General features: G+C 42.9%; 1 protein-coding gene across 1 annotated transcript; it reads right to left on the bottom strand.

The window, feature by feature from the left end:
- Window positions 1-6025: 6025 nt before the first annotated feature.
- Window positions 6026-14616, bottom strand: LOC139754605 (uncharacterized). The gene is made up of 6 exons (XM_071672039.1): window positions 14481-14616; window positions 12967-13124; window positions 11774-12007; window positions 11303-11398; window positions 8444-8583; window positions 6026-7848 (listed from the first exon to the last, which is right to left on the bottom strand). The coding sequence occupies exons 2-6, from the start codon at window positions 13102-13104 to the stop codon at window positions 6909-6911; spliced, it is 1548 nt and encodes a 515-aa protein (XP_071528140.1). The 5' UTR covers window positions 13105-13124; window positions 14481-14616; the 3' UTR covers window positions 6026-6908.
- Window positions 14617-16204: the final 1588 nt, after the last annotated feature.

Here is a 16204-nt window from a genome sequence, read left to right on the forward strand (position 1 = left end):
ACACCCAGAAAAACTTGAGGAAGGCAATCTAATGCCAAAACCAGAGCCGGCCCTGGTCTTTGGGGGATCCTAGGTTGTCTCCTTTCTTGGGCTAGACCAAGGAGCATGGGAAAATTTTATCTATACAGTATACAGATAAGCGATCAAGGGTCGGAGGAAATCCAGCAGACCGCTCTCATAAGACATGATGTAATACTATTTCCTCTGTTACATACATCTAAAGAAAACATTGAAACAACTAAAACGTTTATTGAAAAGCTGGTTTCGGAGGATTTTACAAGAACCATAAGCTCTTCTGCAGCAAGAATCATTATCAGCCTAAATGTCGTCTTCTGCATAGGTGCCGCCATTACCTAAAAATACAAGGTTTAATACTAAAAACTCCCAAAGTTCCGGTGTCACGACTCACGTCATTGTACAGATTATACATTAGTTTTGTATTAAAACTGTGGCAATAATCATACAATGCAAAAAATTAGATCTATTGAATTTCTGTATTTTGGAAGTTGATATATGTGCTCTTTATGTATCGAATATGGTCTGGATACTCATAAAAGTACTTACAAGATATAATAATTTCTTGTTCGTTTCAACTCAGATACTTACAGTAAAAAATGAAGAATATCTTCAGTCGACACTATCTAAGAATGATAATGACATCATGGGAGTGTTCATCAGTATTTTATTGACGTTAGTAACTTTCAGTAAAGCATTATTGTCAGCCACCGACTGTGGCTCAATTAAACTAGCACACGTGCCATTTGCTCTCATTCATATGGCCTTATCATTTCCGGTCAACTCAGTACAGGCACTTAAGAACGCAAGAGTTATCTCAAGCAATGACAGCCACAAATAAATAATCAGATGAAACCGTATTCCGTCTCACCGGAACTTTACTAACCCTCGTAAACAAGTAAATACGTCATGGTCCACTGTCTAAAGAGATTAAAGAACCTAAAAAAAAGTGTCTACTGTTATACAACACACGAAGTCTAGCCTCCCTCTACTCCATCAGATATACGTAATTAAAAGCCTCTCCATATTACTTTTTACAGTGTTATATTGAACATTCTTTTTTTAAATGGGTATCATGTCCCTGTGTTGCTGATATCTGTTTCTAAACATGTCCCACGAACATTCTTTTTCTTTTTAACTCCTAATTTTCTCTTGCACCAGTAACCATTCTCGTTATGCCACTTTCATCCTACCACCGTTAAAGACACATAAGTTCCAGTCTGAATGGAAACTGTTGCGTCCTTTCCTGGGATATTAGAAGTGTATTACGTGAGATATACGCCATTACAAAAACGATGTTGATATGCTTTGTCTGTAGGAGCCATTTTCTATTCAAAAAAAGATAAGATTGTCTCTAAAATTCAACGTTTATAAACAATAATGGATTAATCACCTTGATACAACACAAAAATATCCTGCATGTCATAACCAAACTTTTGTCTTAACTGTACAGTTCCATGAGCTTAAAACCACTGAATACCAGTACCTTTTATATATGTAAGCCTTACTTCAAAACAGGTCATTTATATCATAAACTAACTAAACAACAATTCATGCTACTCTTGCTCTCTCGATGGCAATAACCTGTCTATGTCTATGACGACCCTCTACCGGTTTCCACTAACGTGATGGCACGACGTCCCTGTTGTTTAACGTTGATTCCTCCATTGCAACGGCTTTCCTATCTAACCACGATGCCATTAAACGTGGTATCATTTAAATCCCATCTTCAGTCCGTCATACACTTAACCGAATTAACATTCCTGTGAATACCGCTGTATATAAATACAACAACGTTACGTCGTAGTCCTGCACTTTCGGTAATATATATATATATATTATATATATATATATATATATATATATATATATATATATATATATATATATATTTACAATTTAGTCGTGTTCACCAAATAATTCCTTAACTCCTTCAACTTCATTGTTATACCGCTCCTTGAATGTATTATGAGGACCATAGTGGAAATAAGTGTATACAACTATACATATATCATCATAACCATCCCTAAGTTTAGGCCTATGTCTGTAACGTCTTGTTTCTGTGAAGTACTAGTATCCAATCTTCTCATTCCACCTGTGAACCATACCTCAGGTAAACTGTCCCCACACCTGAATAGTTTTGCATTAGACAGGCACTCAACACTACTTAGCTGAGTACTCTGCACTCATAACAGCAGACATATTCCACCTTCACAGACAGCAAGGTGCATTCGATATTACTAAGCGAGACATCACACTAGAATAAACTTGATTTGCTTGGAGTCACTGGAAACCACCTCGGCAGGAAACGGGGCAACCTCTCTTATAAACTAAAGTTCTGTTTTTGGGAATCAGTGACACCAAATCCCCTAGACCGTTACTCTACGGGGTGGAGTACTCAGCCTCATTCTCTTCAGAGTACTAATGCATCAATTCGTAGTGCTGGAAGTATGAGACTGATAACGGCAATTAGTAGATATATGGATTACCGTGCCATACTCTGACCTTCATAGCTACCTAAAACAACTTGTAGTCATAACTGTTATTGTACGAGGCTCATCCTACATTATGTTATCCTATCATTACAAGTGTATGCATGAAAACTGAAATATCACTCGTCACCGTCACACTCTTATCACTGTTACGAGAACCATGTACTTTAATGAGGGAAGGATTATTTCAATAGGCTAGTTAATACTTCTGATGTTGAGGTTAATCATACTGAAGTATGTTCAGTAGCGTTTATTATTAGTTATTAACTACCGTGATTTATATACGGACAAACTATCGCTGTTGCAAGGGCACTAAGAAGCAATGGTCGGTCATATAGAACTGGATCATGGAAAACCACAAAAGACACACAGCAGGTCCAGGGTGTCCGAAAAGAATCAGCTCAGTTTTTAAGAACCAGTAAGAATAACAGACCACTGTTGTAGTGTTCAATGTTTCGAAATCAAATAATACTTAGAGACGGATCCTTACACTAGTGACGCTCTGGGGGTTTCATTTGTGGTTAAGCTCAACAAAATCAGTAGGTGAGGATTCACAAGGTACTGCAGTACCTTATTAAACACTTATAACATGACCTTATCACACCTGATGCAAAACAACCCTCAGCTTAGCTCCTTTTAAGACAAAATACCTGACATAAGGTTCATTAGATCCAGTCATCATGATCCTGCTGATAAAATGGCCAAACAGGCCAGTCTGACGACGTGATATCTCAGTCTAATTTCAGCCGTTAATTAACGTCCATCATAATTTGTGATGGCCTTGAAGAGGTGAGTCGACTCAGAGATACTGGGCGACCTGACAACTTTAGCATCATGATGACCCGTTCTCTGCTTTTAAACACTATTTTGGTAAACAATTGGCTTGAGCTAGACACTGTAAAAACAAAGATCAAAATGAGGTCCAAATATGCTTAACAGGAAGACTGTAGTCCTAGAGTACAAAACCCTGTGTAATTTACGTGATACATCACATAAGAAAACGCAACATTTCATACGAGAATAACGCTTTGCTACCGACTTCACACCTCCAGGTTTCGTAATTCATCTTAGTAAATAAATGACTGCAAGCAACATATATGAGGATGTTCTACTGTTGTATCCTGGCTTTGCAAACCCCTGAACCTCATTAATGTAAATGATTGTACCCATAATGTCTCATAACTCACCTTATGTATTACTATACTGTGCATTTACATGCATGGTAACCCATATACTGATATGTGTGCTGTACTGTATCTATAAGATTCTCAAACACTAAGCGTGACACGGGCTCTTGCTAATGAAATCCCGTTCTCAGGATACCATTACTAGCGCAGGTCTGATGTGTAACCTCGGTGTGCACTTACTGACACGAGTGTGTTTTTGGGGTGCCATCGGTGGCACAGGTGAGGTGCAATTACTGGCACAGGACGGCCCTACGAAACTGACAGGTAGTAAGCTCTTACGTAGCTGTGTGCTGTGTAGTGAAGAATATTTGCAACACTGAAATGTGGGCTGATCCTACCTATAATGTGAGGTTCATGCACTGAATACAGTAGGCCGTCAACCTTCGTTTCTAACTTCTTAATATTCAACTCTGTATCTTCACATGCCTGCATCGCTGCACAGAGTCTATGAACCCGTTAAACTCATCCCTGTGATTCGTGTCACATTGTCAATGTGCGTATTGCCTTATTAGGTAACCTGTGCACCCATCACAGAATCTTACTTCATGTATCAAGCTCTCTCCATATATATATATATATATATATATATATATATATATATATATATATATATATATATATATATATACAGACTCATCCTGTCCTAGTATCTTGACACGGAACACATGAGGCCTTGAGCCCACCTCAGTTACTTGCTTCTAATCATCGATATTATACAACACGATATGCTCAGGTCTGTTCAGCGTCTCTTCCCACGCCACAACGTCTAACCTGGTAAATCACTTGCTATATTTCACCGAAATCAAACAACGCAGATCCCCTTCTGCGGCAGGACGAGGCGCACCGAGTGCTTGGGACGACAGCCAAGCATGATGTAGGACGTCACCAGGGAGATAACTTGTGAGTGGGCATTACTACCAGGTTGGTGTCGAACTTCACTAATTGTTGCAGACGTGATCATTTGTAACGCAAGTTTTATGATGTAAAAAAGAAAAAAAAAATCCCAGATATTATCATTGCTAATTAGTACACCTTGTATGGTAGCATCCTCGTATGGCTGCCACCCGGTAGTTTTTTTTTTTTTTTTTTTTTAGGAGCTATCTTGTATGGCTCTCATCTAGTGTAGGTACCACCTGGAACCTACCAAATATACCTGACAAGCAAATCAACTATTGACATGTTATGAAGGCCGCCCAACCCCCAGTTGTATCGATCACAACTGCACCAGTTATGGTTTATTTCTTGTGTGCGTCACCAACACGCCAAATGTTACCATCACTGCAACAGTGCCAGAGAAAATGGTGCATAACATAATTACAAATCACTGTCGATAGTAACAACAGATAATCCAGAATTAGTTATTAATCGTCCGTGAGACGCAGGAGGAAGGCTGGCTGTTCACCTCAAACAGGTAAGCACGAACATCCACGAAGGGAACCTCGATGCAGATATCCCGAGCTTGGATGATACCCACAAAGTAATGATTACTTGTACTCAGGACTAGTTAATCACGAAGTCTTGTTATCGCCAACACTAAGTACTGTGAACCAACCCACCACTAAGTAAAGTACTGTGAACCAACCCACCACTAAGTACTGTGAACCAACCCACCACTAAGTACTGTGAACCAACCCACCACTAAGTAAAGTACTGTGAACCAACCCACCACTAAGTACTGTGAACCAACCCACCACTAAGTAAAGTACTGTGAACCAACACACCACTAAGTAAAGTACTGTGAACCAACCCACCACTAAGTAAAGTACTGTGAACCAACCCACCACTAAGTAAAGTACTGTGAACCAACCCACCACTAAGTAAAGTACTGTGAACCAACCCACCACTAAGTAAAGTACTGTGAACCAATCCACCACTAAGTAAAGTACTGTGAACCAATCCACCACTAAGTAAAGTACTGTGAACCAATCCACCACTAAATATAGTACTGTGAACCAATCCACCACTAAGTACTGTGAACCAATCCACCGCAACTGATAAGACCAGCGAGTGAACCAACACAACGGATAAAACCAGTGACGTGAACCAACTACAATCGGGGTTGAAATGTTGGTCACCAGGGGTGAGCGTGGTCGGGCACGTCGCTGGACACAGTAGGGGATCACAAGCTGGCGAAACCCTCCCAGGGAAACTGATGTTTGAAAACAAGACCCCTAAACGGGGATTGGGTGGTACGGTTAAGTAACCAACAGGAAACACAGATGAACTCCAAGGGGGCGGATTAACCAAGAGAATAGACAAATAAATTCAACTTGGGCAAACAAACTCCCATGTGAGGCAAGATAACCACTACGGGGATGTGTTAACACCTCGTATAAGAAGTAAAATTCCACGGTATTTATTACATAAAGCCTCTACCGTAAGTCAACCTCTGGTTAACTTGGTAAGGTGTTATATCACTCTCATATTTCTGCTTTACAGGGAAACTTACTCTGAGGATATCCAAGATGAAAATACCGACATCTTGCCAAAAATATACATTCATATTCATCCACAATAACTAAAATAACTGAAAATATTTGCATACTCTGCAGCACCTGCGGTTCTTGTTTAAGCGTTTATTACACACACCAGTTTCAGTATATATATATATATATATATATATATATATATATATATATATATATATATATATATATATATATATATATATATATATATCAAATGACTACAGATTAACTAATGGAACTTATAATGGATTTAGCAATTAATAATGTACCATACAAACATACAATCAACATACAAATTTCCTATGTACCGAATTTTTCTGAAATCATTTCACTCCGGTGACAAGAAGGTAGGGCAAGTGTTCGCACTCTTTCAAGTCCTTACACATAACCACATCTGCAGTTAACAACACACATTCCTCTGTCAATAAATGTCTCGGGTTGAACTCATCAGAGTAACAGCCACCCTGGTAACCACAGCAGCTGAGCACCTGGAGTATCAATGATCCTCTCTGACACATCGTCCTAACGTTACACGTAATAAGACGAACCATAAAGCAATTTACTCCGATGATTTGATGCGATCAACGGAAATTGTTACAGGATAAGAAGGTTATCTGCGAGGCATATCCACAGTATAGGCTTCTGAAATGAAATGAAACCACTCGGATTCTTGTACAGGAACTTCTGCTTGCTTGCTTGCTTCATGTACCTCATGACTGGCAGGAGAGAGAGTAGGTGAGGGGTGTCTAGGCCGCCTCCCAGTACTCGATAAAGACAGGAGTGAGGCCCAGAGTCTTACCGCTGAAGTGTATCCCATCATGTTCACTGGACACTTGACACTGGCATCCCGCACAAGACCCGTATGCTTGTTCCACTACGACAGAGTAAGTCTCACCGGCCAATAGCTTCACGGGGTGATCAAATTTGCAGCCGATTCCCCGCCAGCGTCCAATGCCAACTGGCTCTCTCGAAGACGATAAAATCTTCACGACCGAGTCCATCACACTGGTCACCCCAGGGGCTGTCATCTGGCTCATGTATACACTCATGGACACTTTGAACTCTCGGAGAATTTCCTGTTCATTGACGATGTAGTGGTCTTGACAGAACATCAGATCGGCCGATTTCTGTCTATTTTTTCTGGCGTCTCTTGCGCTCGACATTGCGAACCATGGTAGCGGGACATCATCAATGCTTTTTATGTTCAAAAGGAGAGACACGCTCTCCTCGCTCGTCAGGATGCCACAGGACATCACATGCTCTACAAATTCGTCCGTCGTCATATTCAGGAAACGTACGTGAAGCAGGAATTCATCTACCACATTCCGAAGGGCCTTATCACTTGGCTCCTCGCCTGGTGCCCACGGTTTCTGTCTACGAGGGAGGGACTCTTCTTTGACCGAGTTCTTCATACATGGTGTGTCTTCACTCCTCAAGGCACACACCTCATCTGTTGCTTGACCAGGGCTGCTCAGCATCGCTCTCTCGTAACTCATCTTGATTTGAGGGAGAAACTGCTTCACTTTCTGATTCAGACTTGACCTCGGGCTTTCGTCCAGCTCAGCGGTTGCTACTGCTGCTCCTCCTACTGCTGATGCCTGAGGGAGAGGATCATCCTGGACTGGATGGTGAGGCTGGCTCTTGGGTTCTTCTCCCTCACCCCTCGTCTTCACATGCTCCCTTCCCCTGGCAGAAAAGAAAAGGTAAATGATGTGTTTTCAACGCTATCACATATCAGGTATTTTCAGATGATTGCAATATATTTCCACGTCAGAGAAATTAACACAACATCCACTTGTGAAATGCATAATGCATTAAATACAAAACATACCACAAACCATAAATGTCGACCAACAAACAAAAGATACACCCAACAAAAAACTATCTTTACTTTTTTCTTAATCAGTATGACAGAGGATAAACGATTCTCATAAATGCTCATGCCTCCCACTTGTAGCCTTCCTTTATATTTATATTGCTCTGTGTAAAACGAAATGTGCAATACACAGTATACTGCTTTCAGACAGTTATACTGTATATCATTTTTCATTTAGACATGATCATATACGGCAGCTATCTTAATTACTGAAAAATGCGTCTCGCATTCATGTTCATCAAATATACAGAATCAACAGGAGTCAGTGTTCATTTTGAAATGCATCGACCCCAGCCGTGCAGATAATCTATTTGTTGGGTGTACAACACTCGACACTCTATACTAAGCTTCAAACAAGGCTGGGGTGATGCTTTCCCAAGCCTCGACCCTCCAGCAGTCACTGACCAGGCGACCACAGCACGGAACACCAGGGCTTCTGACGAGGCGACTAGATCCTCATGCTGGAGCAGCTGCAGGAAGGAGGCACGTCCCAGTACACATAAGTCCTGAGATGCCAACACCTCGTCTGAGGACACTGCCAACACCTGCCGGGGAGGAGGGACAGCCGTGTCACTGCATGTCCCATGATCTCACAACTCGTCACTCATAGCCAGACTCATACAACAATCCTTAACGAAAATCTAACACCATAAAATCCTTGATAAATCCCTGTTCTCACATCATTGTTATCATTCATGAAGACGAACAGTATCAACCATGTGTAAGTTTACCAAACACTGTTGTACTTACCTTTCACCAACGTAAATGTCTGGTTCGTTCCTTGAATTGTTAACCATATCAGTCAGTCCCTACTGTTCAGTAACGAAGCTTTTTTTTTTTTCTTTACCAACTATCATTGGCAAGATGTGCCCTTTATCATCTACCTATTCACCTCGCATCACTGGGATAAATCACATTATCAAAATCGTCTACAAAGTATTATTAAACCTTTCAGTCGCAACTGACAGCTGGCCAGGTATTATTGCTTCATGCTGTCCCACATATCATTAATCAATCATACGAGTATCGCATCCTACAGTCGTGGTTCACTGCGATTCTTTGACGCAAATTACGATATATTCTGACTATGTTACAATCCTTCCGTGTCTAGCTAAAGGTAAAGTAAGTGTGTGTGTGTGTGTGTGTGTGTGTGTGTGTGTGTGTGTGTGTGTGTGCTTGTGCATGTGTGTGTGTGTGCTTGTGCATGTGTGGGTGTGTGCCTGTGCATGTGTGTGTGTGTGCTTGTGCATGTGTGTGTGTGTGCTTGTGCATGTGTGTGTGTGCTTGTGCATGTGTGTGTGTGCTTGTGCATGTGTGTGTGTGCTTGTGCATGTGTGTGTGTGTGCGTGCTTTGTATTGGTCCCAGCAGCTTGCTGACAGGCACAGTTGTCTCCTTCAGAAAATGGGGTCATGGCACAATACACATAAACAAGAAGGTAAATAATCTCAAGAATAAAGATTTACACTACAGTCGGCGAGTCATTAAAGATTCCTGATATAAAAACTCACATTAAAAAGAAACTTTAATCTTGAGGAGTGGGGGCGAGGCCACGTTCATATAACACAGGCTGTGATTACAACTGATAACAAGCAGAGGAGAGGCAACATGGGCAATATCACGAGGAACTGGAGTACATAACAGCTGGAGATAGATAGATAGATAGATAGATAGATAGATAGAGAGAGAGAGAGAGAGAGAGAGAGAGAGAGAGAGAGAGAGAGAGAGAGAGAGAGAGAGAGAGAGAGAGAATTTTCAGCCCAGTATTCCCCCAGTGTTATCACGGACTTTGCTCCCAAGAGAGATAGTATGCACGGCAAGCCTGACAGCTACCTTGTGTTGTTCCATGGAGACTGTACTCAATAATGACACATCAAACCTGCAATAACTGGGGCCACCCAGAGAACGTCTCATGCTTCTGTAGGAAGCAAGGAGAGACTCCAGCCTAGCTGCTATACAAGCCACAACTTCTTGAACAACACGGTTATTTTTAGGCATGAAGAATAGTTAACCTGGTTTATCATAAGGTTATCATCCTCACTTTTAAGAGAGATGTTCAAAAGGCTAGCTTACATCATTCTTAACAAGTAGTAACGAGAGATAGCGGTGGACGTGACGGGCGGCGGCTCACTTTCAGGGATTTGACAACTTGTAGGGATTATCATCAAATTGTTGATCTCTGATGTCAACAGACTGTCTTAGGAAAATGCTGAGAAAACACACGAGTAAATATCCAAAATTATTGACAAAAAAACCCTTAATAGACTGGTTTGCCTCACATGACACTCGCTCGCCTCTTTCGCTGTCGTGGAATGGGCAGCCACCAGCTAGGGAGGTACATTATCGGTACTATAAGCAGGGGATTCGGGAGGGTTTGTGGCAGCTGATCAGTGAGACAACACGTCAGTGGCTGTCAAGTTTCAATCCTTTGGCCCAGGTTGGTTCTTTATTCTGTGGTCCAGGCTGGTCCTTTTTTTCTGCCTCACTCACGTGGGGTACTAGTGTCCAGTCCACATATACACAAGATCTCCATCTCACTTGACAACATGTACCTCACACGACTGGTTCGTGGTAAGGTGCACTCTATCCATGCAGCTCTCCTGCGCTCCACCGCAGCGCACCCCGGTAAAACCAGCAGACAGCCTCACCTCGGCACAACAGGCGGCTCACCTCAGCATGGCAGACGGGTCACCTCGCCGAAGTAGGTGACCTCACCTCGCTAAAGCAGACGGCCTCATCTAACAACTGCGGACGGCTTCACCGCAACACAGCGGCCGGTCTCACCTGGTCACAGCAGGCGGCCTCTTCTAACTACTGCGGACGGCTTCACCTGGTCGCAGCGGGCGGCCTCACAAGGTTACAGCGGATGGCCTCACCTGGTCACAGCAGGCGGCCTCATCTAACTACTACGGACGGCTTCACTTCCACACAGCGGGCGGCCTCACCTGGTCACAGCGGAAGGCCTCATCTAACTACTGCGGACGGCTTCACCTCGTCACAGCGGGCGGCCTCACCTCGTCACAGCGGCGGCTTCACCTCGTCACAGCGGGCGGCCTCACCTCGTCACAGTGGGCGGCCTCACCTCGTCACAGCGGGCGGCCTCACCTCGTCACAGCGGGCGGCCTCACCTCGTCACAGCGGGCGGCCTCACCTCGTCACAGCGGGCGGCCTCACCTCGTCACAGCGGGCAGCCTCAACTCACTACAACTGACGGTCTCACCTCGCCGTTAAATCGGGCGGCTTCACCTCGTCACAGCGGACCTCACCTCGCCACAGCGTGCCAGCAGCTGCTCGTCCCCCAGTAGTGTCGCCATACCATACACGTTGGTGAAGTTCTCCGCCGTCACTCCCTCGATCAAATACTGAAAAAAAAGAGGAAATGTTCATGAATCAACACCTTACTAGCAGACCATGACATGGGCCTCTAAATTTTGGTCTGGTCAAGAAATTGACGACGATTATTAATCTTAGTTCTAAGTAAATCCGGAGTCACTAGTAATTTACACCTGATGACACCAGATGACCCCAAGATGATTATCAATAACACATCTATAATCAAGATCAAGGGATGAACTTACATCATAAAAAGTGGTGTCCATAGTCAGCAGGAACGTATATCAACATGTGGTAACCATGGTCTTACATCACTGGCATCAGTAACTCTCTTAATTAGCCTTACCGAGAATTCTGTCTTCGATGAGAACAAACAGCGAGTGTGAGCCACTGTGGTGCCTTACCCGTGAACAAAGGCGGCACAGGGGGTCCATCTGGTACTTGACGGCCAGCTGGTACACCTGTAGAGCCATCTCCACCCCCGGCAGATGGGTCTCGTTGCGGTACATATGGTCCAACAGCCACTCGAAGGCATAAGGAGGGTCCCCGGGAAGGGCCAGGACCTCTCCCTCGGCCAGCGGGCCATAAAGCATGGCCTCAAACACCGGGGAACACATGGCCAGCAGCCAGCGATGGGCCTGGCCAAGAGGAGAAACACAAAGGAAATGTTTTTAGCTATATGGCTGGAATTCCTTCCGCTGGCACTGTACTGCTGCAGTCATAATACCAGCAGTAAAATACTGTGATTACTGCTGGTAATAGTCACAGTATTTGACTACTGGCACTATGACTATTGTTACTTTCACTATCACTGCTGCCATTGGCCCTTCTCCAGTGTTACAACTGCTACCGATGTTACAAAATAAGCTACTGATATGCTTAGCACGAATACGAACTTACTTTTCCTCCTTTGCAACTACAGCAAGCAGTACTGAGCTGGCCCTCCAGTAGGATACAATATAAACAGACTTTTGTGGAGACGTTTGGTGGTACGTGGCGCCGCTGTGCACCACCTGCTTCCTGGGCTTCATCCAAATTTGCAGCAAGTTCGTCATAAAATGAAACTTAAATTTAACGATGCATCTGACACGAGATTTAAACTAACGCTTGAAACTACTTCCTCCTTCAAAATTACAAGTTTGGCAAATTTCAGCAAGAGCGGACACTATGTTAGCGGTTTTGATCCACATTAAACATCAGTTATCGCACAATCCATGTGTACTGGTTCCAATCATTCTTTGTCCGCTTGGCCAAGTCTGTGCATGGCATGAGTTCTTGATTCGCCAGTCGGTAACTAGCGAATCTCACCACTCATTATTTGAGGTACTGTATGCATCCTACATGGTGAGCGATTTCCTCAAATCAAGAATGATATTTGTAAAATCAGTGCAGTTGTTTTTGCACACTGTCCACATACAAAACAGACGACAGTGATCGCCCTTACACCAGCAATAGTTAACACTTGCCAACGGTGAGTAAGGTGGCAACAACAGCATACGACCTACATACCAATCAAGCTGTCTTATGGCTTCTTAGGAGTTGCACTGTCATCTGACACACTCAACAAAGTCTTCTCGTACACAAGAGGCGTTCTCACCTGGATGATGGTGGTGTGGCCGGGGAAGGTAATAGTGAGGTCGGAGAGATGGCCAGCGTGACGCAGGTAGGCCAGGCGTTCCCCTGGAGTGGCCAGCTGACACTGCCACTCCCGTCCCCCAGCTCTTGCCTCCGTCATCCTCACACACCTGCCTGTCACTGTAACAACAAACACTACTAGCACGAGTAACATCGTGGAATAATCGTCACATAACATTACAGAGCTGTGATCATCCATCAGAGAATATAGAAGAGTATCCTCCGTCTTAAAACCATAATGTATCTTGTATTTTGCCATACATGTTAACAAAGGATCACTTCAGTTGACAGCTGCAAATGAGACCCATTGAAAGATCAATAGTCTCAAACTAAGCAGAACAAGCATCAATTATATGTAATCTTATGTCACACCAACCGTCGTTGTTGTTTACACATAACTTGCTCTATAAACGACCTTGCACTACTTTTAGTAAAAATGATTCATAATAGTAGGCCTTCACCTACAAAAAATGGCTAAAAATTACATGCTTCATCCTGGGTCACATATTCACAGGGTGTTCGGAAACATAACGAAATTATAATAGTAAAAAAAAAATCCTGAGATGTGTCACATTTGCCTTAATCTGTGCGTCTCCTGCAGGATCGGTCGGTCATACCGGCATGGTCATGACACACTACACCACAACACTGACCCTCTTGGCAAGAGGCACACACGCAGCGAGACTGTGCAAAATCTTACAAGTATCTTGAACACCTGGGAGAGGTGTTCAGGATTAGCCAGTGATGACGCTGGCTAACCCTGGCTGTTGGTAGGCCTTGAAGCACAAATAACCAATCAATCAATCCTCCTTGACCTCCCCACAAACATTTCTTACCATGATAAGAATTCAAAAGGTAATTCCCGTCTGCTGTCCAAGAAAAGAGTTTTTGACTGTACTTAGCTGTAATATAATTATCAAAATATACAGAATTCACACAAACTATATCTGCAAATTTATGAATATTCAACGGATAGAGGAAAACTTCCCACATTGCAACGTCAATGCAAATCCTTAGAGCATACACAAACATTTCTCCATCGATTTCTCAGTCAGTATTATCAATGATCCTTTTACATTCCGCTAATCATCATATAATGATACATGTTATGTAAACTTCTAACAAGCGGAGGGGTAAGTACCGGGAAAGTTGTTATTGTTCGTCTTGCTTATCTTTCATTATACGTCCCTGTCAAAACAAAGACTTCGATGTCCTTACGTGCAACAAGTAAAACAAATACAATAAAGATTCCTCAGCTTATTATTTACTTAAAGAAACCCTGAGAATGACATTAACAGAAAACGATGGACGGTGTGGTCTTGGACGCCCCTGTAAACTCATGTTCACACTCCCCTCATAATATTCAAAGTAAATACAATAATCCTGATTAACGTCATCTACATACAGAGAGATTTTGTTTCTGAAAAGGCAGAGAGTGCGTGAGATTATTCAACGTTGATATATAACAAAAAATACCTGCTAAAGAAGAGAAGTTCTTGACGCTGAGCTGGTAGAAAGACAAGGCGTCTGGTGTATTGGGCGGCTCACCCCAAGTTCGACGACAAAGTTGTGCCCAGTCATAGCCGTACACTGCAGCCAGCAACGCTTATTACTGGCGAACAAACGGATCACAATTAACAACCATATACTGACATAATTTTGGTCTTACTAATACATATAATATCTTCACGTATAAGACTGAGGAAACTATGATTTAAATAAAAGGTTACATCACTGTAACTCAGACATCCGCTAAGCCCCGCTTCATAATTTGAAAGAAACAGTTCGCCGAAGCTTCACACATTCGCTTTTAACGTCACACCAGGTACAGTTTTTGTTGTCTATTTATTCTTAGAAGCACAAACTAGTGGTCCTTATTGTCAAGCCCTCCATAAGAGCAAGTTCTGTGTATGGGCTAGACTTCTTTATCACTGTTAGTAATAACTAAATATCATAAATGTGCAAACTAAGTCCTATTACAAATAATAAAATTGTATAAACATTCAGTATATTTGAGTTTTCATTCCAATCAAAGTAAACGGTTATTATATGTAGGAAAAAGGAAATTAATGTGGACTCAGGAATGTGGGTTATGGATTCAGGGTTATGGAATTAAGAGATAAGGTAAAGGAAGTAACTATGAAGATATACTATAAGAAAACTGAGCAGTTTGAACACAGAAGCCATACAAACATCTGATTGGTCACCTTTGTGCGTTAATACTTAACTTCGCTAGGTATGTTCGCTGAATATTCTCCCCGACACAAATCTGTTGCCTCACACTCTATTTTCTGCTGGTGCCCTTGAGGCTTGCCAACCATGCAAAGGAAAACGGGGGCTTTATGGTGTGAAGGGTAACCATCGGACCGTCATGTTGAGGCTAAAAGTTGATATGGTAAATTTACAAGTATGACTGACCGTAAAATTTAGATTTCCCTCTGTTCTCAGTTACATAAAGCGTCTCAAGTACGTAAAGCCTCTAAAGTCTTTTACATTTACAGTCATTATTCAAAATTATAAAGTGAAAAGATTTCTATATCATTATAGGGTCATAATGGACTCCCATGGTATAGCGGTTAGCGTTCCTGACCGTAACGCATTCACGGGCCGCCCTGGGTCAAGCGCATAAGTACGAATCCTGGTTACGGCAGTCGGTCCACAGTCAACCCAGCTGTTCATCCACCCTTAAGGGTTGGCCAATAAAATGGTTTTCTACCTTAGGCTAGGACCTCAGCTGCCCGTGCCGCCTCAGCTTACATATAAAAAAGTCCCCTTGTTACAATACATTCAGTTGCCAAACAGAGTAATGTGTCCATCCACGCTACCGACCTGAGAGCCCATCCTTCTCAACCGCAGCCATCCACACATTCCAAAAGCCCACTTGCCTAGTCCAACCACCTCTTACAGTCCACCTCTCCTCTTCGTACCCTCAGCTATACTGTCACATACATTCTTGACCAGCCTCTCAACCTCTGCATGTTCCACCCAAATGGGCAGACTTTTACACAACACGCCACTCAAGCAAATAATTTACGCCACATACTCTTCCTTCATAGAAGGTGGAGGAGAGACATGAGTGTACAGAAAAGAGGATGTGGACCAGGTAAACGCAGGAGGGTAAGGGAAGCCGACGGACAGAAGCATGAGGGGAGAGGACATGAGTGAATGAGGAACATCAGGGGAGGAGAGATCCTGGAAGT

This window comes from Panulirus ornatus, chromosome 17 (genome assembly GCF_036320965.1).
Source record: "Panulirus ornatus isolate Po-2019 chromosome 17, ASM3632096v1, whole genome shotgun sequence".
Classification (NCBI taxonomy): Eukaryota; Metazoa; Arthropoda; class Malacostraca; order Decapoda; family Palinuridae; genus Panulirus; species Panulirus ornatus.

Excerpts from the sequence above, each read along its gene's own strand:
- LOC139754605 (XM_071672039.1), bottom strand. The coding sequence starts at position 13,104 with ATGACGGAGGCAAGAGCTGGGGGACGGGAGTGGCAGTGTCAGCTGGCC. Across the intron at positions 11,399-11,773 it reads TGTGCCGCCTTTGTTCACGG|TATTTGATCGAGGGAGTGAC; the intron begins GTAAGGCACCAC and ends CTTTTTTTTCAG. Across the intron at positions 7,849-8,443 it reads TTCCGTGCTGTGGTCGCCTG|GGGAAGGGAGCATGTGAAGA; the intron begins GTCAGTGACTGC and ends CTTTTCTGCCAG.